Raw genomic sequence first — 27,615 nt, 5'->3', positions numbered from 1 at the left:
CCACCCTACTCCAGTATGACCTCATCTTCACTGAACTCAAGACATCTGCAATGACCCTGTTCCCAGATCCAGTCACATTCTGAGGGGCTGGGAGTTAGCCATAAAACATGTGACGGGAGAGAGGGGCTCAACTCGAACCCTAACATCCTCCCAGAGGCCAGACCACCCCACCATTGTCTTTATGCTAAACTGGTATGAGCAGTGCCTGGACATTTATGCTTTTCTCCCCAACGAAAGCATTTTCCATGCTAAAATGAACACAATACTCAGCCTCTCTCAATGACTACTTGCCATCTGGTGCTCGGGGGCCACAGGAGGTCAGAGAGCCCAGTGTCCTTCATTATCCAGGTTCATAATATGAACTTCCCATCGGTCTTGACTCACATCATCCAAGCTCAGGAATCAAATGGATTTGGCTGGCCAGAGATGCCCATCTCGTAGAGAATGTTCCCTCTACAAAGCACCTGCCCCATCTTCAACAGCTGCAGAGGGTCCCCCCGTATGCACGCACCGTCATTCACCAAACTGGTCCCCTTACTGGTGGGTACTTAGGGCTTCTTCTCCACAAAGAGCGCTGAAGCGAAAGTTTTGCATGCACACCGTCCACAGTGCTAAAGCAGTTGGTAAAAAAAAAATGGTACCTCAACATGACTCTCCTGCATGTTCCTTTCGTTATGGGTGAAGTTGGGAAAAAACCTTCTTTGTGTCCATTCCAAATCCATTTGTATTTCCTTCTCTTGGAACTCTCGGTACACCTCCTCATGCCCACCGGGTCCCGGAGAGGGTGAGAGCAGCAGATCCCGCAAGGGCGCCAGGGCTGTGGACCCAGGATGCCCCGCGTGGGTGACCTTGTCTCCCTGATCCCTGGTTCCCCCCTCCCGCCCCCCGGCAGCTGTGGCAAAATCATGGCTGGATGTAAGAACATGCTGTACCAGCAGAGCAAGGACGGCGTCGGGGAGATCTGCATCTGGGGTCGGCACGTCTTCATGGGCTATCTGGAAATGGAAGACGTGACCATGGAGGTCATCGATGACGAAGGCTGGCTACACACGGGGGACCTGGGCCACATAGACAACCACGGTTACCTCTACATCACCGGCCGCATCAAAGGTACTTGGCAGGAGCTCGACGTGGGCAGTAGCTATTCAGTAAGAGGGCTAGGTTAGCATCATTTCCATGACAAGCAACAGAAAAGCCTTCTGAAATAGGGTGAAGTGAAAAAGAGGAACTATCAGCTCAAAAATGGGGTAGTCCAAGAGGTCTCACTTCAGGCGTGGCTGGACCCAGGTGCCAAAATAGCATCAAAGGAATTGCTTGGTCCTTCCCTTTCTGAGAGCTGTCCTTGGTGCTTTGGGGCCATGCTTGGAGAGGCTTTTCCCATTTGGTGACAAGATGGCTGCCAAAGTCTAGGCTCACCCTAACCACCAAGGCATAGCCACAGTTTTAGATCTGGCTCTCACTAGATCCCATCTTGAGATGAACCTCTGCAGAGACTAGAAGGTGCGGACTGGTCGGACCTGGTCCCATGCTCATCCTGGCAGTCCTCATCCAAACCACAAGCATTCGAGGTGGAGAGAAGGGTTCCCTAAACAAACAGCAGTGTTCGATGTCTGAGTCCCTGGCAGACGCCAGCACAGGTGTCCATCCCCATCACATTATTACCTCTTAACCGCCTCAGTAGGGATGGCTGAAAGATCATGGGCTAAGACATGGGGAGTCTGGGTGAGTGGGGCGGGAGGCAGCCAGCATCCTTAGACGAAAGAGAAGAACAGATCTGGGGCAGGGGGAGGGGCTCTTAGAGAATTTGAGAGGCTGGGTGGGGGAAAGTGACACAATTCTCTTAAAGGTTCTTTCGGGGTTGCCAAATGGTAGGAAAATCTGGAGACAGAGACAGGGCATGCCAGAAGCACTGTGCTATCTTCCAAGCAAGACTTTTCGGAGGGCTTGGAAAGGGTACAGAGGCCCAAGAAACAGGCAGTAGATTCACAGGGCGCTGTCCAAGTGAAGTCCGCAGGACTTGGGCATTTTTGATGGGCATTTCAAGGAGACAGGAAGAGGAGGACCACAGTGATGCTGGGTCTGGGGCTTGGAGAAGGGCATGGTGGGAGTGCTTGCTGTGGGCGGGGGTCCTTCTCTGCTTCTGGGGTTTTCTAAGTGAGTGGTCATCTGTGTCCATATCTTTCTCTGATCCTGGGGGGGGGTGAGGGTGGGGGCAAGCCCTTTGTACTGTCACAGTCAAACCCTCACCGAGCCACGCTTTGTTCCAGAAATCCTTATTATGGCTGGCGGTGAGAACGTGGCCCCTATTCCCATCGAGAACTTGGTTAAAGAGAAGATTCCCATAGTCAGTAATGCCGTGTTAGTGGGAGACAGAGCAAAGTTTCTGAGCATCCTGCTGACGTTGAAGGTAACATGGGTTTGCTGTCCTTGCATGGGCAGGAGCGGGAGGAGTCTCTGCCCCAGGGTCCAGAGGGCACAGCCTGTGGTGTCCAGAGGGCACACCCACTTCCTGGTCCTCAGGTGTGGTCAGGGAGTGTGTGTGGTCACTGGGTATGGTGACGAGGGTGTCCTGCGCCAGTGTGAGGTCGACAGGACGAACGGAGAGCCACTGGACAAGTTAAGCTTGGAGGCCATCCACTTCTGCCGGAACCTGGGAAGCCACGTGTCCACCGTCTCTGAGATTCTGGAGCTGCAGGACCCCCTGGTCTACAAGGCCATCCAGCGAGGCATAGATGCTGTGAATCAGGAAGCCATTTCCAACGCGCAGAGGATCCATAAGTGGGCCATCCTGGAGAAGGACTTTTCTGTCCTACATGGAGAGCTGGGTGAGCAGCCCCGAGAGCAGGTGGCCTTGGCGCTTGGAGGCTGGTCCCTTGCTAGTGTCCAGGGCCACATGGGAACCGAGGAGATGTGTCCTTTACTGGGGATCTGAGGGTCCGCTTTCAGCTCATTGGTGCATAGCTGCCCCCGCCACAACACACACACACACACACACACACACACACACGTGTCCCTTCTCCCCCATGCCCTGCTCTTGGAATAAAAGCCAAATGCCTCATTATGGCCGTGCATGACCATTCTCCTGCTGACGTCTCCTTTTCACTTACTCTGGCCCAACCGCACAGGCCTACGCACTATTCCCACAACCATCCAGGTGTAGTTCTGCCTTAGGCCTTTGCACCTGCTACTCCCTCTGCCTGGAATGTCCCCCCGCCCAACTCAATTCTTTGGTTCCTTCTCACTGTCCACGCTGCACACTAAAGGCCACTTCCTCGAGCAGCCTTCTCTGACCTAACATGCTCATCATTGCCCTCAGTGGAGCAACTCTACAGCTCACCCTCCCCACTACAACACTGCTGCCATCTTGCCCCCATGCCACGTCATAGTCTGGGATTACCCTACGTGTTCACTGATCTCGGTCTGTCTGCCCCTCCAGGGGAGGGCTCACGCCAGGGTGGCTGGGGGTCCTGCTTTCCCTCAGCGTCCTTCCTGGGGCTTGCTCTCAGCACTCAGCTCTAATCTGATGACGTGGATTGCAGAGTTAGGGTGAAGGCGAGCACATGACCTCCAACAACTTGGGCTCAAATCCTGTCTCCTCCAAGTGACTGTCCCTCCGATCTTTGGTTCTTCCAACCAGTTTGAAAACACAGTCCTTGTGGGGCTCCTCAGGACACAGCTGGGGAAGCCTGAGCCCCATGGTGACCCAGAGCCTGGGAGTAGCCTGGGGCGTGGATCGGGGCCTGAATTCAAGTCTTGCCACTACCGTATACGCGCTGGGTCAGCTCAGAGCAACTGGCCCTCTCTGAGCCCGTTTCCTCACCTGTAAAATCAGGGGCTGGTGTGCCCCCTTCATGGGGTGCACAGGCCACATGAGCCACAGAGGTCAGCACGCTGTCTACCTCCCTGCTCCCACAGTCCTCACCCCACAGCCCCAGCCGAGGGGCAGGTTCTGCCATCCCCACATGGATGGGGAAGGCGGGGCATGCACGGAGTTGACGGCAGAACCCGCCCCAGCCTACCCCTGCCACAGGACCCTGCGGCCCACACACGGGACACGTGGACTTTGATTTCATACCCACCTCTGAACTGGTCTCCCCTTTCTCAACAGGTCCGACGACAAAGATTAGGAGACATTTTATCACCCAGAAGTACAAAAAGCAAATTGAGAAATTCTACCACTGACTTCCCTGGTGGAGCTGCTCTTGGCTGTCCCAACGGTGAGACCGGCTTTGCTGGGCTGTGCCTCGAATGGGTCCGACAGGGGTGGTCCCCTTGCGTATAGGCGGGTCTGTGAGCAGAGCTGGGAGCCCACACACAGACATGCATTTTCTTGGCGGGGATTCTAGGTTGGGGCTCAACTCTTGCTTCTTCTTCCAGAAAAATGCCCAGATGTTATACTGTAGCTTTGTCAGAAACTTTGGTGGGGAAAAGTGCTACTTGCCAGGAACCCAAGGATTGAGGCACATTGGCCCATCAGATGGTTCCAGTCAGATTTTCTTTTCTCCCCAGAGGACTGACGGAGGCTTCAGAAAGAAAAGCCTTCACGCGTTTGAAGAAGTGGGTCCCCAAACTGACTCATCTTCCTGGAAGCAACTGTGAAGCCCTTCCAACAAGTTCTGATAATAAAGCAATTCAGCATCCCATGTCCGGATTTGTGGCCCCAGGTTCAGACCCTTTGTCCTTTGTTGAGAAGTTTGGACTCTGGAATCAGTTCTGGTTTCAAATTCTGATGGGCTCTGTGAGTTCAACTTTCTGCGTCTGGATGGGGTGGGAATCTGTAAAAACAGATCCCATCTGACAAGATAGCTATTGGAGACTCACACCTTCCCAGGTGAGGGGGCACAGAGAAGGCAGATGGCATGGGGCGTCTGAGGCCCGAAACCCCTCATTACAGGTAAACCATCACCGTCAAAGCCCCCTCAGTCTTGGCTAACAGCTATGGTTCCTGATGAACCCCGTCTTTGCAGATGAGTTTCGCTGTTGTCCCAAGGCCCCAAAATAAAGCAACTTAAGACAGAAGTTTGTTGTTCTTCCAAAGGTCACGTATAAGCAGACCAACCCTGATACGGCAAATCCACATGGCTGGTCCCCGAAAGATCAGTGGAAGGGACACCTCCCAGCCCAGAGAGGGACAGCCTACAAGGACAAGAGAAAGAAAATTTCCAGTCTTTTAAGATTCCGTTACTCAGACGTAGTCCAGGGCCCCTTTTCTTTTTAAAATATAAAATTATAAATCAATGAGAAACATATGAAGACCTTCTCCTTGCCAAACAAAACAAAACACAAATGCAATGCACACAGGATAATGGCATATCTGATGACCTTCCTCAGCGACCTTGTAGGTTTTTAGTTTTTTTTTCCATATGCAAATATAGTCTGTCTTCTTTTTTATTTTCCAGCTTCTATATTTGCAAGTTTGCCTGCTCATTAAAATTTATTTGTAACCCCCAAATCAATGCCCCCAAGCACACACCTGTGGTCATCTGTGGACATGCTGAAAAATTCGAATCCCCCTTGAGTCAAACACAGTGCGGCTTGCCTTCTTGCTTCAGCTCATGCTGTTGATGCACGTCCTTCTGAGGCCGTTTTCCCACGGAAGAACTGGTGGTCATTACTGTCATACAATGACGCGATAACACAGAAGGAATGATGGGATGAGAAAGTCTCTGTTTGGCAATCATGATGGGAGGGATGGGGAGACAATCAGGAGCTGTCAGTGGACACCGAGGTCGCTGGCTGGAGCTTTGATGCTAGGGAAGATAATTGGTGTCATCTCATAATACCTCCCGACAAAATTGTGATCAGTTGTAAAAGCAGGAAAGATCAATTTAAGATGGGGGGACCTGAGAGATGCCAACTTGACCTGGTGGTCAACGTCTTCGTCACCTCCTGACTCGTGCACTATAAGGAACACAGCATGGTTTCTGTCGGATTCTTTCCGAGAAAGCTGTGCGACGTCAGAGGGATTGGGGGCCTGAGCGTGACCACAGGGGCACGGCAGCTTTATTTGGGCAGAACTTTGGTTCATGTGCAGGGCAAGACGCTCACAGAATGAGACTTTCTAGAGACATCAGCACAGAGCTTACCCCCCACAAAATCAAATAACCCAGTCAAGAAATGGGCAGAAGCATGAACAGACATTTCTCCAAAGAAGACATCCAAAGGGCCTACAGACACATGAAAAAGTGCTCAATATCACTCGGCATCAGGGAGATACAAATCAAAACCACAATGAGATACCACCTCACACCAGTCAGAATGGCTAAAATTAACAAGTCAGGAAATGATGGATGTTGGCAAGGATAGGGAGAAAGGGGAAGAACCCTCTTACACTGTTGATGGGAATGGAAGCTGGCACAGTCACTCTGGAAAGTAGTATGGAGGTTCCTCAAAGAGTTGAAAGTAGAGCTACCCTATGACCTAGCAATTTTACTAATAGGTATTTATCCAAAGGACACAAACATAGTGATTCAAAGCGGAACCTGCACCCCAATGTTTATAGCAGCAATGTCCACAATAGTCAAACTATGGGAAAAGCCCAGATGTCCATAGACAGATGAATGGATAAAAGGAGGTGTGGTGTGTGTGTCTGTGTGCGTGCGTGCGTGCATGTGTGTATGATGGAGTATTACTCAGCCATCAAAAAGAATGAAATCTTATCATTTATAAGGACATGGCTGGAGGGGTGGCTGGGTGGCTCAGAGGGTTAAAGCCTCTGTCTTTAGCTTGGTCATGATCTTAGGGTCCTGGAATCGAGCCCCGCATCGGGTTCTCTGCTCAGCAGGGAGTCTGCTTCCCCGTCTCTCCCTCTGCCTGCCTTTCTGCCTACTTGTGATCTCTATGAAATAAATAAAATCTTTTAAAAAAGAGAGGAAAAGGACATGGCTGGAGCTACAGTGTATTATACTGAGTGAAATAAGTCAGTCAGAGAAAGACAAATACTATCTGATTTCACTCATATATGAAATTTAAGAAACAGAAGAGATGAACATGTGGGGAAGGGGGGGAAAAAAAGAACGAGAGGGAGGCAAACCATAAGAGACTGTTAACCACGGAGAACAATCTAAGGGTTGTGGGAGGGGAGGTGGGTTGGGGGTGGGCCAAACGGGGTGATGGGTATCCAGGAGGGCACTTGCTGTGATGAGCGCTGGGTATTCTATGTAAGTGATTAATCTAGTGATAAATACTACTCCTGAAACCAGAACTACCCCATATGTGAACCAACCAGAATGTAAATAAAAATTTGAAAAAGAAATCAATTAATTAAAATATAAATAAATAAATAAATAAAATTTTGAGGCACTGAAAGTCATACAATCTTCCTCCCAAATAACACCATTTCAATATTTCCACTCTCATGGTACCGTTAACTCAAATAATGCACTAACTTTCATGCAAAGATCTGGAAAGGCTGTGAATTCACACCATGTTATAACTGTTATAACTCAGCAACCTACAGCTGGAGGAGGTTAAGAAGTCACCGATAGCCTCCGCTGAATGGATTCTCTGAACATGCTCTGAGGTTAAGAATTTGAACTCAGTCGTCTCCGTCAGCCGTCCCGTGCTGCCCTAAAGAGCCTGCCTGTTCAGAGTCCTTGTAATCCTTGTGTCTCCCGTAATGACTTACTCCTCCTGCCCGGCCATCCACCAGATCCTTGCCTTTAATAAAAGGACAAAGATGCAAGACTTTCGTCTTCACAGCTTCCTGTAAAGCTACTGACCAAGACAGTGTGGTTCAAGGTCAATACCGCAGAGAGTGCAGAAATGAAAGCTCACATTTATGGCCAACTAATTTTTGATGAAGGTGCCCCAATGGCTCACTGGGGGAAAGGACAGTCTTGGTAATGAACAACGCCGCAATAAGGTGCCCAAAGCAAACACAAGAGAACAGACATCTTCATCTCATGCCACACGCAAAAACTAACTCAAAATGTATCATATACCTAAATATAAAAGCCAAAACTACAAAACTTTAGGGGTAAAGAGAAAATTTTTGTGCCCTGGGATTAGGTAAAGATTTCTTAGATGTGATTGCAAAGTACACAGCATAAATGAAAAGACATGACTGGACTTCACCGAATTTAAAAACTCTTCCCTTCAAAACATACTGCCAAGCAAATGTCAAACTTGAAACTAAAGAAGACAAAAGTATTTAAGAATTGTGTATCTGGGGCACCTGGGTGGCTCAGTGGGTTAAGCCTCTGCCTTTGGCTCACGTCATGAACTCAGGGTCCTGGGATCCTGCATCGGGCTCTCTGCTCAGCAGGGAGCCTGCTTCCCCCTCTCTTTCTGCCTGCCTTTCTGCCTTCTTGTGATCTCTGTCAAATAAATACATAAAATCTTTTTTTTAAAGTTGAAAAAGTTTAAAAAAAAAAAAAAGAATCATGTATCTGCGGGGCGCCCGGGTGACTCAGTCTGTTAAGCATCTGCCTTTGACTCAAGTCATGATCCCAGGGTCCTGGGATGGAGTCCCACAGGGTGAGCCTGCTTCTCCATCTCCCTCTGTGTACAGCAACCACCACTCTCCCTTCTGTCTCTCTGAGTCTGACTGCTTTAAGTACCTCCCGCAAATGAGATCAGACAGAATCTGTCCTTTTATGTCCGGCTTATATCACAAGCACAACGTCCTCGAGGTTCATCCACATTGTAGCAGGTGTCGGCATGGCCCTCCATTTTAAGGCTGAATCATAGCCCATCGCACGGATGGACACATTTTGTTTATCCTTCATCCATCCGTGGACAGTGGTTTCCTTTTAACTGTTGTGAATCAGGCTGCTGGGAACGTGAGCACGCAAAATCTCTTCTAGCCCCTGCTTCCCGTTCTTTTGGGTATATTCCCAGACATGGGATTGCTGGGTCATATGGTAACTCTATGTTTGATTTTTTTGAGGAACCAGAGAGGCCTTGAAATGCTTTTTTCGTTTATTGACTTCAACAGCATCCAATGCAGTATGTGAAAATCCAGCCGTAGGCCCATCCGGGAAACTATTCTAGCTCCAGACTGCACCTAATGGGCAGGTGAATTCAGAACACCCCCCCCCCCACACACACACACAGGCATAGTGACTCAAGGTCCTTCTCCACCTTTTGGGAGCCTTGGGTTCTGCCGACCTTAACTGGCTCTCTGACACACTCGGCTTCACTGGCCCCGAGACCTCCTGGCTTCCACAGTGCCTCCTCACCTCACTACTCCCTTTCTGGTCTCCTGTGAACGTGGTCACCCAAAGCTAACAACGCTGGGCAGGGACTATGGAATCCCTCCAGCTGCCAGTTTTGAAGCAAAGATTTTGCTGCCTGCCGGCTCCTCCCTAGGAGCAGTCACCTTGGGAACCACTGGCTGTGGGGAGAGACCCCGGGCCCCTAAGACAGGCCTCGGCCAAGCAGCAACAGGCCACATCTCCACCGTGGCTCTAGGCTACAGAATCCACAGTGAGGTCACAAAGGCTGGCCATAGACAGGAACATTCTGGATGTCTAGTCTAGAGACTGCTGTCCCCCTGTGGCTAGAGCAGGGGGGTCATCAAAGCTCATAAAAAGAATCGCCAGACCGAAGTGGGCACAGCCTCCCCGATGACAGAGAAGGTGAAAATATGTTGTGGGCGGAAGGCAGGGGCTGGGAGCTGACGCATTTCAGCTCCCGTCAGGGGTCAGCCAGTCTCCACACTGCGTGGGGGGTCGGACACAGAAGGAACCAGAAAGCAATTCTGTACAAACCAGCCAGCGAGACCCCATGCTGATCCCACTCTCACCACCTAGCTGGCTTCTTTTCCTCCCTTTCCCCCACTTTTCCTTATACTCCAGCCCGGACGGCCTTCATCACACTCTCTCTTTCCTCGGTTCTTTCCCCTTTCCCGCACCAAGTCAGCTCCTACCCACTGTTCAGAGCAGCCTTCCCTGACCACCCCTCGCCAGTAGCTGGGAGCCCCGGGCCTCCACGGGCCTGCACACTCGCAGCCCTCCACCCAACCGCAAGTGTGTTTCTGTGGATGTCCCAGGAGGCCCGACGCTCCCCAGGCTGTAAGTGAGGGAAGATAGGCTGCGCACCATGTCCTCACGCAAGACACTGAGTCCAACTGAGAGAGATCGGCAATCGGAAGTGAAAGCCAAAGGTAAGGGGGGGGGCTCTTTGGGCCCCACAGAAGCCAGTCACCCACCCAAGGTGGGTGAGCCAGCCTCGGGATCTCTGGGGTCGGGTCAGGGCTCTGGGGGAGGCTGGCCGGGCGGCTGGGAGTACGGAAGGGAGGTGGCGAAGGTGGACACAGCGGTCAGAGGCGCTGGTCCTTGGGGAGTCCAGAGGAGGGGCAGCGGGCCTGCGACTGGGCTGCCTGCTTGCTGGTGGGCTGCTGCCGAGCCCCCCGTGTGGGCCGGTGCATCTGTCTGTCCACCCGTCCCTGCGCCCTCTTCTGTGTCTCCCCATCCCCCTCCAGCGTTCTCCCTGGGCGGCGGCGTCTCTCTCCCTCTGTCTGCCATGCCCTCCCCCACTTGCTCTGCCCGCCCCTGCAGCCACCGGGGCCGCAGCCCTGCATCCTCCTTCACCCACCCGGGGTCTCACTGCCCCCGAGCCCCGCCTGCCCACAGAGCACCCCTACTGCACGTCAAAGCGCGACGGCGAGGTGCACCTGCGGCAGGAGGACGCCTTCACCAGCCAGGCGCCCATCACCGTGCACGACATGGTCATGAACACGGCCATCAAGTACGCCAACTACATCGCGCTCGGCTCCAAGCACAGGAACGGCTGGCACTTGCTCACCTACATCGAGTACTACGAGGAGTGCCGGCGCGCCGCCAAGGCCTTCCTCAAGGTACCGCGTGTCCTCCTGCGCCTGCGCGCGCGCCCGCCGCTCTGCGCTTGCGCACTGCTGCGCCGGGGGCCACCGCGCCTGCGCGCCACTCCCCGACACCATCCCCACCCCGCCTCTTCCTTAAGTGCCCCTACTGCCAGGCCCGCCTGGACAGGCATCCTTTCGTCTGGCTCCGCCCTTACTTGCCCATTTTTGCTCATGTCACTTAACCTCGCTCACTACCAGGTGTGGTTAGATGTGGTTAGATGTGGCTTTTTTGTTTAAAAAAATGACTTAGGCTACGCTTGTGGATGTAGCATCACATATAGACTTGTGGAATCACTGTGTTGTACCCAGAAAGCTAATGGAACACTGGGTGTCGGCTGTGCTTCAAACCAACGTTTTTTAATGATCCAGCCTCACCCTGCCTCGGTTTCCCTATCTGTAAAATGGGGATTTTTTAAGAAACAATTTTATTTATTTATTTGACAGACAGAGATCACAAGTAAGGCAGAGAGGCAGGCAGAGAGGGAGAGAGGAGGAAGCGGGTTCCCTGCTGAGCAGAGAGCCGGATGTGGGGCTCCATCCCAGGACCTTGAGACCATGACCTGAGCAGAAGGCAGAGGCTTTAACCCACTGAGCCACCCAGGCGCCCTAAAATGGGGATTTTTATACCTATTTTTTATATGTATGATATTAAAAAATGTAAAAGTTATATATGAACAGATCCATTTACTTTATTAAATTTAGTATAAAACAAAGGTTTGCTACAAGAATTTGGGGAGTTGGGGCGCCTGGGTGGTTCAGTGGGTTAAGCGTCTGCTTGTGTTCAAGTCATGATCTCAGGGTCCTGGGATGAGTCTGGTGTCAGGCTCTCTGCCTTATGGGAAACCTGCTTTTCCTTCTTCCTCTGCCCTTGCCCCTGCTTGTGCTCTCTTCCCTCTCAAATAAAGAAGTAAATACAATCTTTAAAGGAAAAAAAAAAGAATTCAGAAAGTTTACACCTATCAAGCAGCCCCTGACTCACACTGAGCATTACATCAGCATTAGCTATATTTTTACAGTAGTTACTGTTACTGTGTCTCTTTGCCAATGTATCACCTTTTTTTTTTTCCAGATTTATTTATTTCCTGGAGGGAGGGGTAGAGGGAGAGGGAGAGAGAATCTCAAGCAGGTTCCCTGCTGAGTGCGGAGCCTGACCCAGGGCTTGACCTCACCAGGCTGAGATCGTGACCTGATCTGAAATCACAAGTCAGACACAGACTAAGCTCCCGAGGTGCCCCTCCAATGCCTCATCTTTTGGGCGAGGTCATCCCTGATCACCCTGGCTCCCCAGACTCACCAGCTCCCAATACACTCTATCATAGCCCCTTTGAAAATGCTCTGCCCAGGGACGCCTGGGTGGCTCAGTTGGTTAAGCAGCTGCCTTCGGCTCAGGTCATGATCCCTGGGATTGAGTCCCACATCGGGCTCCTTGCTCGGCGGGGAGCCTGCTTCTCCCTCTGCCTCTGCCTGCCATTCTGTCTGCCTGTGCTCGCTCTCTCATAAATAAATAAAATCTTAAAAAAAAAAAAAAGAAAATGCTCTGCACAGCACTCATAGCCATGTGGCAACATAGTTGTATAATTTTATTTGTTTAGTTGGTCAGCTCATGAGGGCAAGGGGCCAGACCACCTCATTCATTGCAGGCCTCCAGAATCTAGCCCCTTGGGTATGTCTTCAAGAAAGGAATGCCTGTTTTTCAGATTAGGAAAGGGGGTAAGAGACCTCTAGGGACTTGTCCTGTCAATGCAACAAACAAGTATTCAGTAAGTAGACAGTGATCCAGAGAAAACTAAAGAAAATAAAAGGGTTGATGAGCTGGGGTAGGGGTTGTAATCTTACCCTATGGTAGCCAAAGAGAGACTCTCTGAGAGTGGCATTTCAACAAGACTTAAACAACTGGAAGGGGGGAATTTAAGTGAGTATTTGGGGGTAAGTGTTACAGGCAGTGGGAACAAACGTGCAAAGGCCCTGGGGCAGGACGGGATCTGGCATGTTGGTTGAACAGCAAAGAGACCGATGTTGCTAAAGCAGAGTGAGTGAGGGGGAGAGGGAGGTGATAAGGGCAGGGCGCGATAGGGACATGTTTTGCTGGGTCTTGGAGGGCTTTTACCAGTAATGAGGTGGGAGCCATGGAGGGCTGTAAGCAGAGAAATGTGCCCAGAGTTGGGTACTCACAGGCACTATGTGGCTGCTACAGAGAAAACAGACTGGGTGGAAAAAGAGAGACCAGTTGGGATTGAGAAGGTGTTTGGGACCTGTATGGTAGCAGGAGAGTGGATGAGACGTGGTCAGATTCTGAAGGCAGAGCCAACATTATGTCTTGATGAGTTGGGTGTCCAGGAGAATGAAAGGCACTGAGGGTAATCAAGATTTCTGGCCTGGGCAACTTGAAGGAACTGCTGTTAACTGAGATTGCAGAAGGCAGGGTCAGCACAAGGGAGTGGGTAACATCAACAATTCTTTATGTTGACTTTATAGTGCCCTGTTTAGACAAGGATACAAGCAGTGGGCAGTTGTGCTCAGAAGCCTAGAGTGGAGGGGAAAGGCCCACCTGGGGGCCAGGTGGTGGCAACCCCTGGTTCTGCCAGGGTGGATGAATGGTGTGCCATTTTGAATTTTTAAGTCAATCCAGACATCAGCACAAATAATGTGGGTATACAGAGCTTGAGCTAGGCAGATGTTCTCCCAATATTTTATCTAATAAAAATGGAGGGGAAAAAGGATCTTACCTAAGTATCAACCAATAAAGGGGGGGGTCACTAAATTATGACTTTTTAAAAAAAGATGTTATTTATTTGAGAGAGAGAGCACAAGCAGGGTGAAGGGTAGAGGGAGAAGCAGGTTCCCCGCTGACCAGGGAACCTGACATGGGCCTCGATCCCAGGAACCTGATATCATGATCTGAGCCGAAGGCAGACACTTAACAACTGAGCCAGCCAGATGCCCCAAAGTTGTGACATCTCTATATTACCCAATATCATTGAGGTATTATATTTGATACCATAAAGAAATATTTAAAGGCTGGGAAAATAGGATGTATGGTTTTACCAACAATGGCATGTTAATGATAATATAGGCCTAGTACAGCCCTGATTTTGCCAAATATTTATTCAAAAAAATGTTGGAGAGGGAGCACGTTTTATTCATATTTTCTAATCTCAGTACTATGGACACTCGGGGCTGGATCATTTTTTTGTGGACGGGTCTGTTCTGTACGTCAGAGGATATTTCTCAACACCCCTGGTGCCCACTCACTCAATGTCAGCACCATTTCCTTCCCCAGAAATGTCTCCCCATGTTGCCCAATGTCACCTGGGAAGGTGGAGTCGTCTCTGTTGAGAACCAGTGCCCTAGATGCTTGTAATGGGGGAGATGGGCTCTTTGATCAGCAAACAGAAGTCCAAATGGTCAACAGAGAAAAGGGAGCCCAGGGCTCTCTGCCTGAGGCTCTGGCTCCGGGGCAGGGAGGGAGGGGCAAGTGGCAGATGAGTACCCTCGTGCCTCACAAGGGCCTCCTTCCCCAGCTGGGCCTGGAGCGCTTCCACGGAGTGGGGATCATGGGGTTAAACTCGGAGGAGTGGGTCATCGCCAACATTGGTGCTATCATGGCTGGGTAAGAGTTGTCTGGTATCTCCCTGGGGTACATGGCTGCAGGAAGTCACCAGTCCAGCAAAGGCTTATCCCTCCTCTTGAATCCATAGGGGGTCTCACGGAAGAGCCCAGTTCAAGGAGCAGACTAGGCTCCTCTTTGGGCTGTGTTCAGTGGGACTCATCAAGGGCTCAGCCCTGAGCACCAGCCAGCTCACCCTTCTTGACATTCTCTACCTGTTGAACTCCTACACATCCTGTGAAGCCCAGCCCCATGACCCCTCCTCCAAAAAACCTTCCCCACTTCCCAGTGTTCTCTAGCATGGAGCCCTCCCCTACTTGTCCAGACCATTGGGGAAACTCTGGAGGGCAGGGCTCACATCCAAGCTGTCCCTGAGTCCCACCTTCAAACAAGGCATACTGTGGATGTTTGGGGCTGTCTGCCACACTAAGGGCTCTTCCTGAGGGACTGTCTCTCCTTTGGCAAAGCTGGCCTCTTGGAAGCCCTGCAATTCTCTAGTGGGTCTTCACCTCTTGGGTTCTGCTTCTAGAGGCTTCTCTGTTGGCATCTTGGCCACCAACTCCCCCAAAGCCTGCCAGGTCATCGCTGAAAGCTCGGAGATAGACATCTTTGTGGTGGATAATGACAGGCAGTTGCAGAAAATCATCCAGGTCAGTGATTTGGGGACCTGTGGGATCCTGGTGGGCATGCCTGGTGGAGGGCACAGCTCAGGTAAAGACACAAACTTTGCCCAGTAGACAAAACAGATCCAATGAATGATGCACCTACCATCCCACTGTTACTCACAAGCTGGGAACTGTGGATTCCATGCTCAGGCAGGTCCGGGGCCTGTAAGAGATGCCAGGCATGTGCCGTTCCTGCCAAATGGCCCTTGCATTGCTGACCACAGCCGGTGCTCAAGCCTGAGGAGGTCAGAGCCTGCTCAATGCTGGCTCAGGGGCTGACCCGCAACACACCCCAAACTGGGACTTCGATGTGTCTACTGCAAGCAGAACCTCTCTCCCACTTTTTTTTTTAATTACTGTGGTAAAATGCACACAGTATACAATTTACCATTGACACCCTTTTTAGTTCAGTAGCATTGAGGGCACTCACAGTGTTGTGCAAACAAGACCTCTGTCTGGTTCCAGAACATTCCATCACCTGAAAAGCAAGCCCTGTGCCTGTTAGTGGGGATGCTTCATTACCCTGGCCCCAGTCCCTGGCAACCACCAATCCACTTTCTGTCTCTGTGGCTTTGCCTGTTCTGGATGTTACATCTTAATGGAACTGTACAACAGATCCTGAATTTCTCTGGGCCAGGGCTGCTCCAAGTGAGGTGGTTCTGGGTGTGGGCTCCATGGCTTGGAGGCTGTTTCACTACGTGTGGGCCCTTGGGCAAGGTATTGCACCTTCTGGTGCCTCAGGTTCCTCACCTGTAAAGTGGGAGTGGTAATAGGACCTACCCAATGGGTTTGGTTCTGAGAATGAACTGAGTACACCTGAAATAGGCTAGACAGAGCTTAGCATGATCAGTGTTCAATGCTAACACTATCGTCAATAGGATCATCAATGGTATGGTCATTCCTATTTGATCTCTGTTCCAAGGAGGGAATGGGGAAAGATCCATGGGCACATGGGGCACCCAGAGGAAGTGGGCATCAGAGTAATGCCCACTCATGTTTGGCCACCCCGGGCTCTGGGTCTTCTTCTCCCTCCTGTGGAGGAACTGTGATGGTCCTAGAGCTGACACTTTGGGTCAGCCCCTGCCTGTCCTGCAGCCTTAGCTGAACTCTGTGAAATGGGGACCCTAAGAGGACCCACGACAAGCGGACAGAGGCATGTAGGCAAAGACAGGGCCACCACAAAACACCCCCTAGGATGACTCCAGTTTTAAAACAGACCATACCGCATGTTGATGAGGAGAGAGAGCCACCAGAATGCTCCTTCACTGCTGGCAGAGATGGTGCCGCCATCTTGGAAAATGGCTAGATGGTTTCACAGCAAGCGAAACAAAGGCGTAATATATAGTCCAGACCTCCCACCATGGAGTACGTACCCAAGAGAAATGAGAACACGCGTCTACCCTGCATGTGAGTGTCTGTGGCTGTTCCAGGCATGATTGCCAAAAACTGCCCAAACATCCATTAACCAAGATCCAGCTGTTTTTGTGTCATTTGGCTAAATCGTGGTCCATCAGTACCACCAAACCATAGTGATGACTGGGCTCCTGTTGCGTGTAATCACGTGGCTGCATCCGAAATGTGCTGAATGAGAGAAGGTTACCCGTGGTGTGAGTTTATATATGGGAAGCCCCAGCAAAGGCAAAGCTACGGGACAGAAATCCAGAACAGTGGCTCCCAAGTTGAAAGGAGGAATCGGACCACAAAGGGGCTGAGGAAACTTCATGGGGCGATGGAAATGTTCTAGATCTTGATGAAGGTGGTGGTTCCACTGCTATAAGTTTGTCAAGACTCGTGGAACTGGAAGTGCCTGAGGGGCTCTGTTGTTGAAGCATCTGACTCTTGATTTCAGCTCAGGTCATGACCTCAGGATTACGAGATGGAGCCCCGGGTCAGGTTCCAAGCTCCGTGTGGAGTATGCTTGAGATTCTCTCTCTCTCTCTCCCCCTCTGCCCCTCCCTGCTGCTCTTCTCTCTCTCTAAACATAAATAAATAAATCTTTTTAAAAAAGACTCGTGAAACTGTGGACCTAAACAGGTGACTTTTACTGAATGTAAATTATGCATCCATCCATCAATCCAGTCCTCTGCCGAGAACGTAAACCGGTCCGGCCACTATAGAACACAGCATGGTGCCTCCTCAAAACTTTATAGAGGCAGCAGCAATCCCATGCCGGATGTGTGCCCGAAATAAGTAAGGAAAGGTGTTGAAGATACTTTGGTTCATTCAAGTTCATAGCAGCAGTATCCACAACAGTCAAAATATGGAAATAACCCGGATGTCCACTGATGAATGAATGATACACACGGCACGGTCCATCCCCACGTGGGAACACGGTCCAGCCTCAGAAAGGAAGGGTCCCTGACCCCTGCCATGACGTGGAGGGACCCTGAGGACACTGGGCTCAGCAAGAGGAGCAGACTCAGAAGGACACATCCTGCAGGACCCCACTCCCAGGAGGTCCCCAGAGGGGAGTCCTGTGTCCACACAGAGAGGAGAGGGTGGGAGCCAGGGCTGGGGCGGGGAGAGGGGTGTCCGTGATTCACGGGGACAGAATCTCCGAGTGGGGAGATGGGAAGTTCTGGAGATCTGTTTCCCAGTCATGCAAATACACTTAACACCACAAAAAGTCTGCTTAAAATGGTTAAGATGGGAAACTTTGTCATGTATTTTTTTTAACCACAAATGTTTTAATGCTCAATAAATAAATAAACCCAAGACAGGGTCTGGGCAGGTGACCAGGCGTGTGGCCTGGGTCATTCTCCACCTGGAAGGTGCGCCCCTGCTGCAGTGGGGTCGATGTCGAAAATGAAACTTGCACCTGTCCGGCTGCTCCTTGTTCCTCTTCACTTGCTTGAACCTTAATCACAGAGCCAGGCTGGGGACAGCAGACCGCTGCTTCCCATGCTCTCTGTCTTTTCCCCGGGAGATAGCTGTTTGCAGACATTTCCCGCCTTTTTATCTCCAGCTTTCCCAATAATCGCCGTGGGATGCTGGAGAGGCATCTCAGATGCAGCTTGTCCAAACCCAAGCTCCGGATCTTCCCCCCAAAAACTTGCCCTTCCCTCAGTGTTTCCTTCTCCTTCCAGCTGCTCAGACCGGAAGTCTGGCCCCATCCCTGAGTCCTCCCTCTCAGGAAATCCTGTGGGTCGGTCCGTGTGATCAGCCCCTTAATGCCAAGGATGTCCATGCCCTAATCTCTGGGATGCGTGATCACGGCACCTTGTGTGGCAAAAGGGATTTTGCTGATGGGATTAATATTAAGGCCCTTCAGCTGGGGGATGATCCTGGATTATCCGGGGGAGGGGTCTCCCATAAACACACCAGCTGGAGGCAGAGAAAGATAAGGCAGATCCGAGAGCCGAGAGATTCAAAGGATGAGAAGACCTCAACCTCCCTGGCCCCCGAGTTTCTGCCTTTGAAAATGGAGAAAGGGACCCTGAGCCAGAGAATATGGTGGCCTTCAGGAGCGGAGAAGAGCCCTCAGCAGACAGCCCGCCAGGAGATAGGCAGGCCTTGGTCCTGCAGCTGCAGGGAGCCGGATTCTGCCAAAAACCCAAAGAAGCCAGTTCCCAAATGAGCACTCCTGCTGTGGGGCCTCCGGAAGGGACCCAGGCTTCCCACTCCTGGGTCTGGAGATTACGAGACACTAAGCAGAGAGCAGACCCAGCGGCTCAGAGCCGACACCGTAGTGTATCCCAGCAGCCCTAGGACACCCACGCGGTCCGCCTTCAAGGGGTCCAGGAGCCCTCGACGTTGAAAACAAAACACACCATCAACGAAAACCCGGTTCAAAAGTGGGCAAAGAACTTCGACATTTCTCCAGAGAAGAAGCATGCATGGCCAGTAAGCCCCAGAGAAGATGGTCAACGTCCACGGTCATCCGGGAAACACAGAGGGAAGCCGTCACGACGAGATGCCACTTCCCACCCACGAAGACAGCCATTGTCAGAAACGCAGGTGACAAGTGTTGGTGAGGTGACGGGGCTCAGAAAGCCGATGGTAGAATCACCATCATATGACCCAGCAATCCCACACCTGGGGGTCTACCCAACAGAATGGAAAACTAGATGTGCAAACAAAAGTTCATACACCGACATTCCCAGCAGCCCAGACAGGGGCACAGTGCAGCACCCCATCAGCCGATGAGCGGATAAATGGTGGCCCATCCCCGCCCCGGACTGTTCCTCGGCCCTAAAAGGAGGAAAGCACCGACATGCCCCTGTGTAGGCAGACCTAGAAAGCATGACGTTCAGTGAGAAGAGCTGGACACACGCAGCCACGGAGTGCAGGATTCTGTCTATACGAAACATCCGGAATAGGCCGGAGGACGGGGAAATGGAGTCACGGCTAACAGCCACCGGGTTTCCTTCTGGGGAGACGGAATGTTCTGGAACGAGACAGAGGTGACGTTCACATCACGTGAATGTACTCAGTACCGCTCAAGTGTCCACGTTGAAATGGTTAACATGGCCAATTCCTGTGTGTTTTGCCACAGTCGAAGGAAAATGGGGGAGTGCCCTTGCCGCCCGTGGGGGAGTGCTGGGGAAGCGGGCTCCGGGCTCAGCTGCGACCAGCGCTCCTGCCCGGCGCGTCCTGAGCCCCTCGCTGTCTGGCAGATCCAGGGCTCCTTGAAACACCTCAAAGCCATCGTGCAGTACAAGGAGGAGATCCGGACCCGGCTGCAGAACCTGTATTCTGTAGGTCCTCGCCGGGGAGGGCAGGGGCGGGGGCGCGGCCTGGGGGCTGAGGTCTCAGGGTCAAGGTCCCCTCCCGGCCACCCCCCACCCCTCCGCTGGCTCTCTGCAGTGGAGAGGGTTCCTGGACCTGGCAGGCGGCACCTCAGAAGACACGCTGGACCGGGTCATCGACTCCCAGAAGCCTAACCAGTGCTGCACCCTGGTCTACAGCCTGTCGGCCACAGGCCCCCCGAAGGCCATGATGCTTAGCCACGACAACGTGAGTGTCCCCTCTGGAGGGGGGAGCCTGGGGCTCTGGGGCTCGAGTGGAGGAAGGTGAGCTCCCGGGGGTGGAGAACAAGCCTTCGGGTGATGGCTCTGGGGCCTTGCAGATCACCTGGACCACGCTGGCCACGGCCCAGAGGCTGTCTTACAAGTGCCCTCCGGAGGCGCAGGAGATCCTGGTGAACTACCTCCCGCTCAGCTACATGGGGGCCCAGCTCTTGGACATGTGGGTCTCCATCTCAGTCGCCGGAACCCTCTACTTCGCCCAGCCGGACGCTCTGAGGGTGAGCGGAGCTCCCGGGCCCTCTGCTGCCGTGGGCGCATGTGAGGCCGGGGGACTTGGAGGGGTAGGGGGGTTCCTCCTCTGTGGGGAGCTCCGCCCAGGACTGGGATGCCTGCCCTGCCCCCATCCCCAGCCTGCTGTGCGACTTCGGTCCTCTGCGTCTCTGGGCCTCGGTTTCCCCGTCTGTGAAGTGAGGGGGCTGGAGCAGACATGAGATCGTGCCCTGGGGCATGGGAAGCCTCCATCCGGCTCCTCCCACGGGGCAAAACTCACCAGCACAGGAGGCTTGATCCAGCCGTTACAAAAGCATGTGAGGGGAAGCGCACCTCGTGCCCATCAACAGACTAGTGGGTAACAGAGCTCCACCACCCAACAGAAGACGGCCCAGCCCTAGGAAGGAAGGGACCCTGCCACCTGCCACCACGTGGGGGGACCCCAAGGACACGGGGCTCAGCGAGAGCAGCCAGACCCAGAAGGACCTGTCCCGCAGGACCCCACTCCCGCCGGGAGGTCCCCAGAGGAGTCGCGTCCACACAAACCAGAGAGGAGAGGGTGGAAGCCAGGGCTGAGGCAGGGGGTGGGAGTCTGTGCTTCATGGGGACAGAGTCTCCGTGTGGAGAAATGGAAAGTTCTGGAGACAGACGGTGGGGATGACTGCAGAACAGTGTGAGCGAGCTTCAGGGCACGGAGCTGTGCACTGAAAATGGTCAGGATGGGGTCATGTGGGTCACGAGGTCACTGACATACGTCACGAGACCTCAGTCCCAGCCGCGTTGACTCTGAGTGTAGAAAATCACACACTTGCCGTCAAGACAGGAAGTAGGGAAAAGCGAAAAAACCAGGACCTCGTTGCCCGCCGGATCCTTGCGACTCCCTCAGCCAAGGGGCCCGCAAACAGGTCGCGCAAAGGGCCAGGTGGTGCGGGATGGAGGCGTCCCGGGCCGAGGGGCGTAACTGAGGTGAATCCCGTAGGTACTTAGGGAGAGAACACATTTCTGCAGATTTCTCACTGAAAAAAGTGGAAAACGTTACGGACACGAAAGCTTCGATTTCCTATTTTCACGTGTCACAAGCTCTTCTTGGAGCCCCTTAAAGGCCTTTTGATAATGTGAGACCCGGCTCAGCTCTGGGGCTGGCCTCTCTCTTCCGGTGCGGGCCGGTGCGCGTGGCTCGGCTCGGCTTTACTCTCCTCGCTTCATTGTCAGTGTCGCGTTTGTGGGCGCTGGGGCATCTCTCTCGGTAACTGAGAAGATGTGAAAGCGGCGATAAAGCCAGAGTTTGTCCCTCCCCAGCCCCCACGTCCTCTCATTCCCTCCCCTCCCGTCCCTTCTGCCTCTTTGTCTCATCTTGTCTCTCTCCCCCTCCATCTCTTAATCTGTGTGTTTGTCATCTTCCGTGTGTCTCTGTCTCTGTCTCTGCACCTTCCCTTCCCTTCTCCATCCACTGCTTGCCCCGACTCAGGGTTCTGGGAGAGGGTGGACGGGACCCCAGGAGCAGCAAATGCTGTGGCTGAATCTCACATGTGTGGAGTCACGTGGGGAGGGACACGGATCCTGCGTGTCCCACTGATCAGGGCCAGTGGGAGCAGATGGACCTGGTCATCCCCCTCGGCCATCCCCCTCCCTGCCTCCCTCACGACACGGGTCCCGGCCATGGCTGCAGGGAAGGGCTTCCCACACCTGGCCCTGCGGTGGGGCAGGGGGCTGCGGGGCTGGGGCAGGGCTGGCCGGGAGCCCACGGTGCCGTGTGATGCAGGGCTCCCTGATAGACACGCTCCGGGAGGTGAAGCCCACCTTGTTCCACGGCGTCCCGTGGGTCTGGGACAGATTGCTGGACAGCCTGAAGACCGACCAGCTCTCGTCCTCCCCATTCCGGAGGAGGGTCGACCAGTGGGCCATGGGGCTGGGACTCAGGACAAACAGAAAGTGGATGTTCAAGTGAGGCTGGGTCTCAGGGCTGCCCCGGAGGAGGGCGGGGGGTGCCGGCGTGGAGTCCCGAGGCCCAGCTCTGTTCCCCTGTGTCCGCTCCTCAAGGCAGACCCATCCCCCGCTGTGCTTCGGCCTGGCCAAGAGGCTGACCTTTAACCAGGCCAGGAAGTTCCTGGGTCTCCATCACTGCCGGCAGTACTTCAGCCTGGGCCTGGGGCTCTCCAGAGCCACCCTGGATTACTTCCTCAGCCTCAACATGCCCATCCTCGCGCTCTACGGCCTGTCCGAGAGCACCGGCATCCACACGGTCTCCAGGCAGCATGACATCCGGCTGCTGAGGTGGGTCTCAGTGGAGGGATGGACAGGTGGCTGGGCGGGGGGGCGCCCTGACCTTGACCAGGACGCACGGTCCCGCTACTCTGTTCTTCCCCACTGAGGAACGCATATCCGAGGTCAAACGAGCAAGCGAACCCCCACGTACGGTGACCCGAAGCCCCTCGGATTTGTTTTCTAATGTGCCAACCATTCTTGTTACGAACGGCCAACCATTTTTGACACTCCGGCCCCTTGGGAGGGAACACATTCATCGCCGTGTAAAGGTTACCCTGAAATTTCGCAGCTTAGTACCACAGACATGATTCCGTGGCCTCTGTGGGTTGGGAATCGGGGAGCTGCTTGGGAGCTGTGTACCTCAAGGCGTCACAGTCAAGCTGTTGGCTGGGGTGGCCTCATCTGAAGGCTCAACCGGGGTCGGAGGAGCCGCTCGGAGGCTGGCTTCCACACACGGCCGCTTTGTTCCTTTGCTAGCTGACCTCTCCCCACCACGACAGTGGTCTTCCCCACACAAGAGACCCCAGAGAGGGCAAGGTGGAAGTGGAAGCCACACTCTCCTTCAGGGTGGCCAGATTCAGCAAATAAAATACAGGACACCTAGGGACATTTGAATTTCAGACAATATTTATTTTTTTTCACTGTAAGTATATCCCCTATAATATCTGGGATATACTTATACTTGCACTTGTAATTCAGATATACCCAGGCATCTTGTATTTGATCTGCCAACCCTATTACGACCTAACCTCAGAAGCGGAACTTTGCTATTTCTGCCCTGTCTGACATCTATGGGGGTCGGGAAGACCAGCCCTCTCCAGGGTAGGAGGGGGCTACACCAGGATGTGGATTCTGGGTGGGCAAAGCCATCTGGAGGCTGGCTACTACCACCCCTGATTTCGTTCAGGGACCCCTGCACATTTCCTGGAGGACTCAGCATGTGCTGAAAAGACAGGACAAAATAGTTGACTTGGACACGTCCCAGCCCTTTTGGTGGGCTGCATTTCTTCCCCGCCCTTGGTCTCCCTAACCTGGGGCTGGCCTCTGGAGGGGTGACCATTTTCAAAGGTGAAACCAGACACACCTTAAAGTGACAGGGACAGATTTTATTCACAACTACCACTGCAGCCAGAAGGAGGGCCTTGTGTGACCTGACCTCTACTTGAATTTGGGCTGAGGGACTGGATGTCTTCGAGGGGTCTGTGGGGTCAAGGGAGGGGCTTGAGCCGTCTGGGAAGTGGCAGTCACAGAAAGCAGGAAAGGGGGTTGGCGCTCACTAACTGAACCCCTCCAGGTCTGACAACTGGCACTTGCTTCTCTGGAAAGAAATAAACCTACTGTGTGTTTGTGGCAGGAGGTGCAGACGAGAGCAAGCAGCCCTCTGGGGAGGGGTCCTGAGCCTCCCACAGGCGCTGGGGGGAGAAAGCCAGAGTTACCTCCCTGACCATTCACATTTCAAAGAGTGGAGAAAGTTCTGGGTGGCAGATTTGCATCTCAAAGGGCAGAGGCGGACTTGCCTGAAAACTTTTTTAAAGTAGCAACCCTAAAAGGGGGCTTGGGGGGGGGGCATCTGGGAAACTCTCCTGGGAGCCCCGAGCTTTCTGGAAGGGATGTAAGAGGGATAGGGCCATCCTGGGGGATGTGGCCTGAGCGTCGGGAGATGCTAAGGTTTTCGCAAGTCTCTCTGTTCGGGGGTGGATGAGATGGTTTGTGCCTAGAGACCAAGGCCGAGGGCTGTGAAGACAGCTCAGAGAAGCCCGAGCTGCGTCTGGTCAAGGAGAGAGTCTGCGGCACCCTCCCGAGAGCACCTTGGCTTTGGGGAGGTGAAAGCGACCTTCAGCAGAGACAAGACGAAGGCCAGTCACCAAGCACTTTGCCACTCACAGGGTCTCCTCAACCCCCAGATCCAAAGAGAGGCAGGGCAGAAAGGGGGACGGGCACAGGGGCTGAAGGAAAGATCGGTTCTGCGGCCCAAGCCGTCGCTTGACTGGGTGGTGGTGTTCGGAGTTGCCACACGTTCTAGGTACCGCTTGGCATGTGGAGTGACCCCTGCCTGCCAGGGGTGTCAGACCAGTAGGACCCCAGCGTCAAGAATCCCTGCCGTGGGGGGCGGTGGGCTCGCAGGCTAAGCAGCCAGAGCCAGCCCCCGATGCTTCCAGAATCCTGTCATTCCACACAAGACCTGAGCAGCTCGAGCGAGGAAAGTGGTCTCCACAGCCAGGAACCAGTCCGAACAGAGGCACTCAGCCAGGCCTCTGGGTTTTCCAGTGTTTCATTGGGTGGCTTTGCTCCTTTGGGAGGTGAGAGACCGTGAACGGAGATTGCCTTGCACGAGGGGCAGGGCGTCTGGCCTCAGGGGCCGTGTCTCCGCTCTGGCTGCCAAGACAGAGCACCACAGGCCCAGGGGCTTCAGGAACCACAGAGAACTAGTCTCGGTTCCGGAGGCTGCAAGGCCAAGATGTCCCTGATTTGGTTGTGGTGTGGACGGCTGGCCCCTCTCTGTGTCTTTGCATGGTGGAGAGATGGTGTCTCTCCTTAAAGGACATTGGTCCCATCATGCAGTCCCCGCTCCCAGGACCTCACGGAAACCCAACCAGCTCCAACCACCATCTCATCTGGGGTTAGGAATTTGGGGAAGACACAATTCAGCCCGAGCAGGTGTATCCTGGGCATTGGCCGGGCCCGTGCTGAGGCCCTGCCCTGAGTCTCCAGTCAGCCTGGGGAGCAAGCGCGGCAAGGATTGGGGTCCAGGTGCCTGGATAGGAACCTCGAGCTTTGAAAGGCAAAGCATCAGCCCCAGCACCCACCCCCAGTTTCCGAGGACATAAGCAGGTGGTGAGATGCCTCATTCTTGATTGGATGGTCCTGTTTTCTCTCCTGCCCAGATACCTCTTACAGCCACCCGTCCCACCCAAAAGGTGTCTGGAGTTCACCTGCCTCTTGCCTTGTCCCCTGTGCTCATCCGTGGGCTCCTGCTGGCCAGGAGCTGGGTGTGGTAGGTCCACATACTTGGCGAGCTTGGTTCCAAGTCAAGGTGGGCCAAGCCTTCCCTCCCTGTCCCCCTTCTCCCTGTGCCCCCCCTGCTTTGGATCCACAGGATGTTAGAAGCCGGACAGGCAGGAAAGGCGTGGGATCTGAAAAGCTGTGTGCGGGGGGGTGGGGGTGGGGGGTAAGGGGTTGCCCCCCTGCCAATGGGAATCTCTATCTGGTATGTCCCTAACATCCCTTCCCTGCCCACTGTCCCCAGCTGTGGGAAGTCCCTCCCCAGAACCCACATCAAGACACAGAATGAAGATGATGAGGGCATTGGGGACATCTACATTTGGGGCCGGAACGTCTTCATGGGGTATCTCAATGATGCGGAGAACACCCAGGAGAAGTTTGATGCCCATGGCTGGTTGCGCACGGGGGACCTAGGCTTTTTGGACGCTGATAAATTCCTGTACATCGTGGGCAACACCAGAGGTGAGCAAGACAAGGCTGCAAGGTGCTCTGTGCCTCTGAGTGGGCCCCACAGGGCTGCTGTGGATGGTGGTGCGGGTAGTGTACTGCACAACAATGAGGGGAGGACGGAAGTCCAGCTTGGAGGAAGGGACACCCTTTGTGTGCCTGGGCTCGATCTCGTCCTTTCTGAACATCGGGGTGGCCGTGGGCTGCAGGAGAGCTGACTTGATGCGGCTTTTCAGACCACAGCCGTCCCCCCCAGCTCCCTGTCTGCATGCAGATATCATCACCCTCAGTTCAGGCGAGAGGATCAACCCGAACCCCATCGAGGAGCGGGTGAAGCGGTACATCCCCCTTGTGCGCTACGTCGTGCTCGTGGGTCAGGACGCGCCCTACCTGTGCGCCCTGCTTACGCTCAAGGTACCTCCCGGCTGCGTGTCTGAGCCCCGCGATGATCCGGGCTGTGGGTTGGGCCGAGGCTGCTGCCCCGGTTTCAGGATGGGCACACTGAGGCTGGGGGAGGAGAGGCAAGGGGTCGGTCCCTTGGGCCCCTGGGTGGGGGAAGCTCCTGGCCCATTTCCAGAGAAAGGGCAGCTAGGGCTGAGCTGGGCCCACCCAGCCCTGAGGAAGTGGGGACGTGGGGGGCAAGTCTCCCCAAGCCGAGCTTGTTTTCTCATTGGCGCCGGAGGGGGTGGGGACGCGGCCCTCCCAGGGTGGAGAGGAGAGAGACAAGCCACGGGGGTGAGCCCCCGCGTGGGGAGCTGGGCTCGTGGGCTTGGGTGTGGGCGTGGGGGCAGCTAGGGAGTCTCCTGACCCATTGCCCTCCGCCCCCAATGTCAGTGCCAGATCAACACGGACACAGGGGAGCCCCGGAACGCACTGACCAGCGAGGCCGTGGCTTTCTGCCGGCAGCTCAGGAGCCAGTCCACCCGGCTGTCCGACATCGTCTACGACGGGGACCCTGTGGTCCTGGAGTTCATTGGTCAGGGCATCGATGCCGCCAACGCCGAGGTCACCTCCGACAGCGCCAAGATCATGAAGTGGACCATCCTCAGGACGGACTTCTCGGTGGCTGGAGGGGAGCTGGGTGAGCGGGGGCGGGCCAGGAAGGGTCCTGCTGCGGGGGCTCACTCCCAAGCCCCTGACTCGTGCTCCTTGAAACGCCACCGTTGCCCAGGCCACGATCCCGGGCACCTGCGTTTTTCAGCGGCTCCTCCGAGGAACCCGGCTGGGGGCAGAGGGGGCGGTCCTCAGCGGGGGTCCCCGTGCAGGATGGACAGTCTCGGGGCACTTTGGGACGGGGCTACTGTACCTCCCCTCCTTGGACCCCTCAATCCCAGCCTTTTACCGTTCCGACCCCAGGCGCCCCCCTGCATCCCCAGGACCGATCTGGCCCATGAACATCTCATCCTGCGGGGAGGGAGGCTCCTGCAGGGGGTGGAGGGAAGGTCCCGCCTTGCACGTGATTCTGTGACAGGAGCCACCACCAAACTCAAGAGGGCCATGGTGGCCAGGATCTACCAAGCTGAAATTGAAAATCTTTACGAGGAGGATGACTATGACAACTAA

General features: G+C 54.1%; 2 protein-coding genes across 2 annotated transcripts in view; both read left to right on the top strand.

Annotated features, from left to right (window-relative positions):
• Positions 1-4,182, top strand: part of LOC122910809 (long-chain-fatty-acid--CoA ligase ACSBG2-like) — a 31,915-nt gene extending 27,733 nt beyond the window's left edge. Inside the window, exons 11-14 of the mRNA XM_044255443.1 lie at positions 893-1,110; positions 2,268-2,407; positions 2,579-2,825; positions 4,109-4,182. Of these exons, the coding sequence (XP_044111378.1) occupies positions 893-1,110; positions 2,268-2,407; positions 2,579-2,825; positions 4,109-4,182 (679 nt within the window). The remainder of the gene's footprint in view (positions 1-892; positions 1,111-2,267; positions 2,408-2,578; positions 2,826-4,108) is intronic.
• Positions 4,183-10,044: 5,862 nt separating this feature from the next.
• On the top strand, positions 10,045-27,615 carry LOC122910808 (long-chain-fatty-acid--CoA ligase ACSBG2-like). Its single transcript, XM_044255442.1, has 13 exons — positions 10,045-10,108; positions 10,578-10,801; positions 14,350-14,438; positions 14,965-15,085; positions 19,717-19,797; positions 19,907-20,056; positions 20,169-20,345; positions 22,100-22,281; positions 22,378-22,611; positions 25,850-26,067; positions 26,309-26,466; positions 26,887-27,133; positions 27,524-27,615. Exons 1-13 carry the CDS (start codon positions 10,045-10,047, stop codon positions 27,613-27,615), a joined length of 2,037 nt encoding a protein of 678 aa, XP_044111377.1.

The sequence above is a fragment of the Neovison vison genome, chromosome 6 (genome assembly GCF_020171115.1).
Source record: "Neovison vison isolate M4711 chromosome 6, ASM_NN_V1, whole genome shotgun sequence".
Lineage (NCBI taxonomy): Eukaryota > Metazoa > Chordata > Mammalia > Carnivora > Mustelidae > Neogale > Neogale vison.
The sequence above is the reverse complement of the archived record's forward strand: the minus strand, read 5'-3'. Positions and strand labels throughout refer to the sequence as shown.

Excerpts from the sequence above, each read along its gene's own strand:
- LOC122910808 (XM_044255442.1), top strand. The coding sequence starts at position 10,045 with ATGTCCTCACGCAAGACACTGAGTCCAACTGAGAGAGATCGGCAATCG. Across the intron at positions 10,109-10,577 it reads ATCGGAAGTGAAAGCCAAAG|AGCACCCCTACTGCACGTCA; the intron begins GTAAGGGGGGGG and ends GCCTGCCCACAG. Across the intron at positions 20,057-20,168 it reads TGATGCTTAGCCACGACAAC|ATCACCTGGACCACGCTGGC; the intron begins GTGAGTGTCCCC and ends GGGGCCTTGCAG.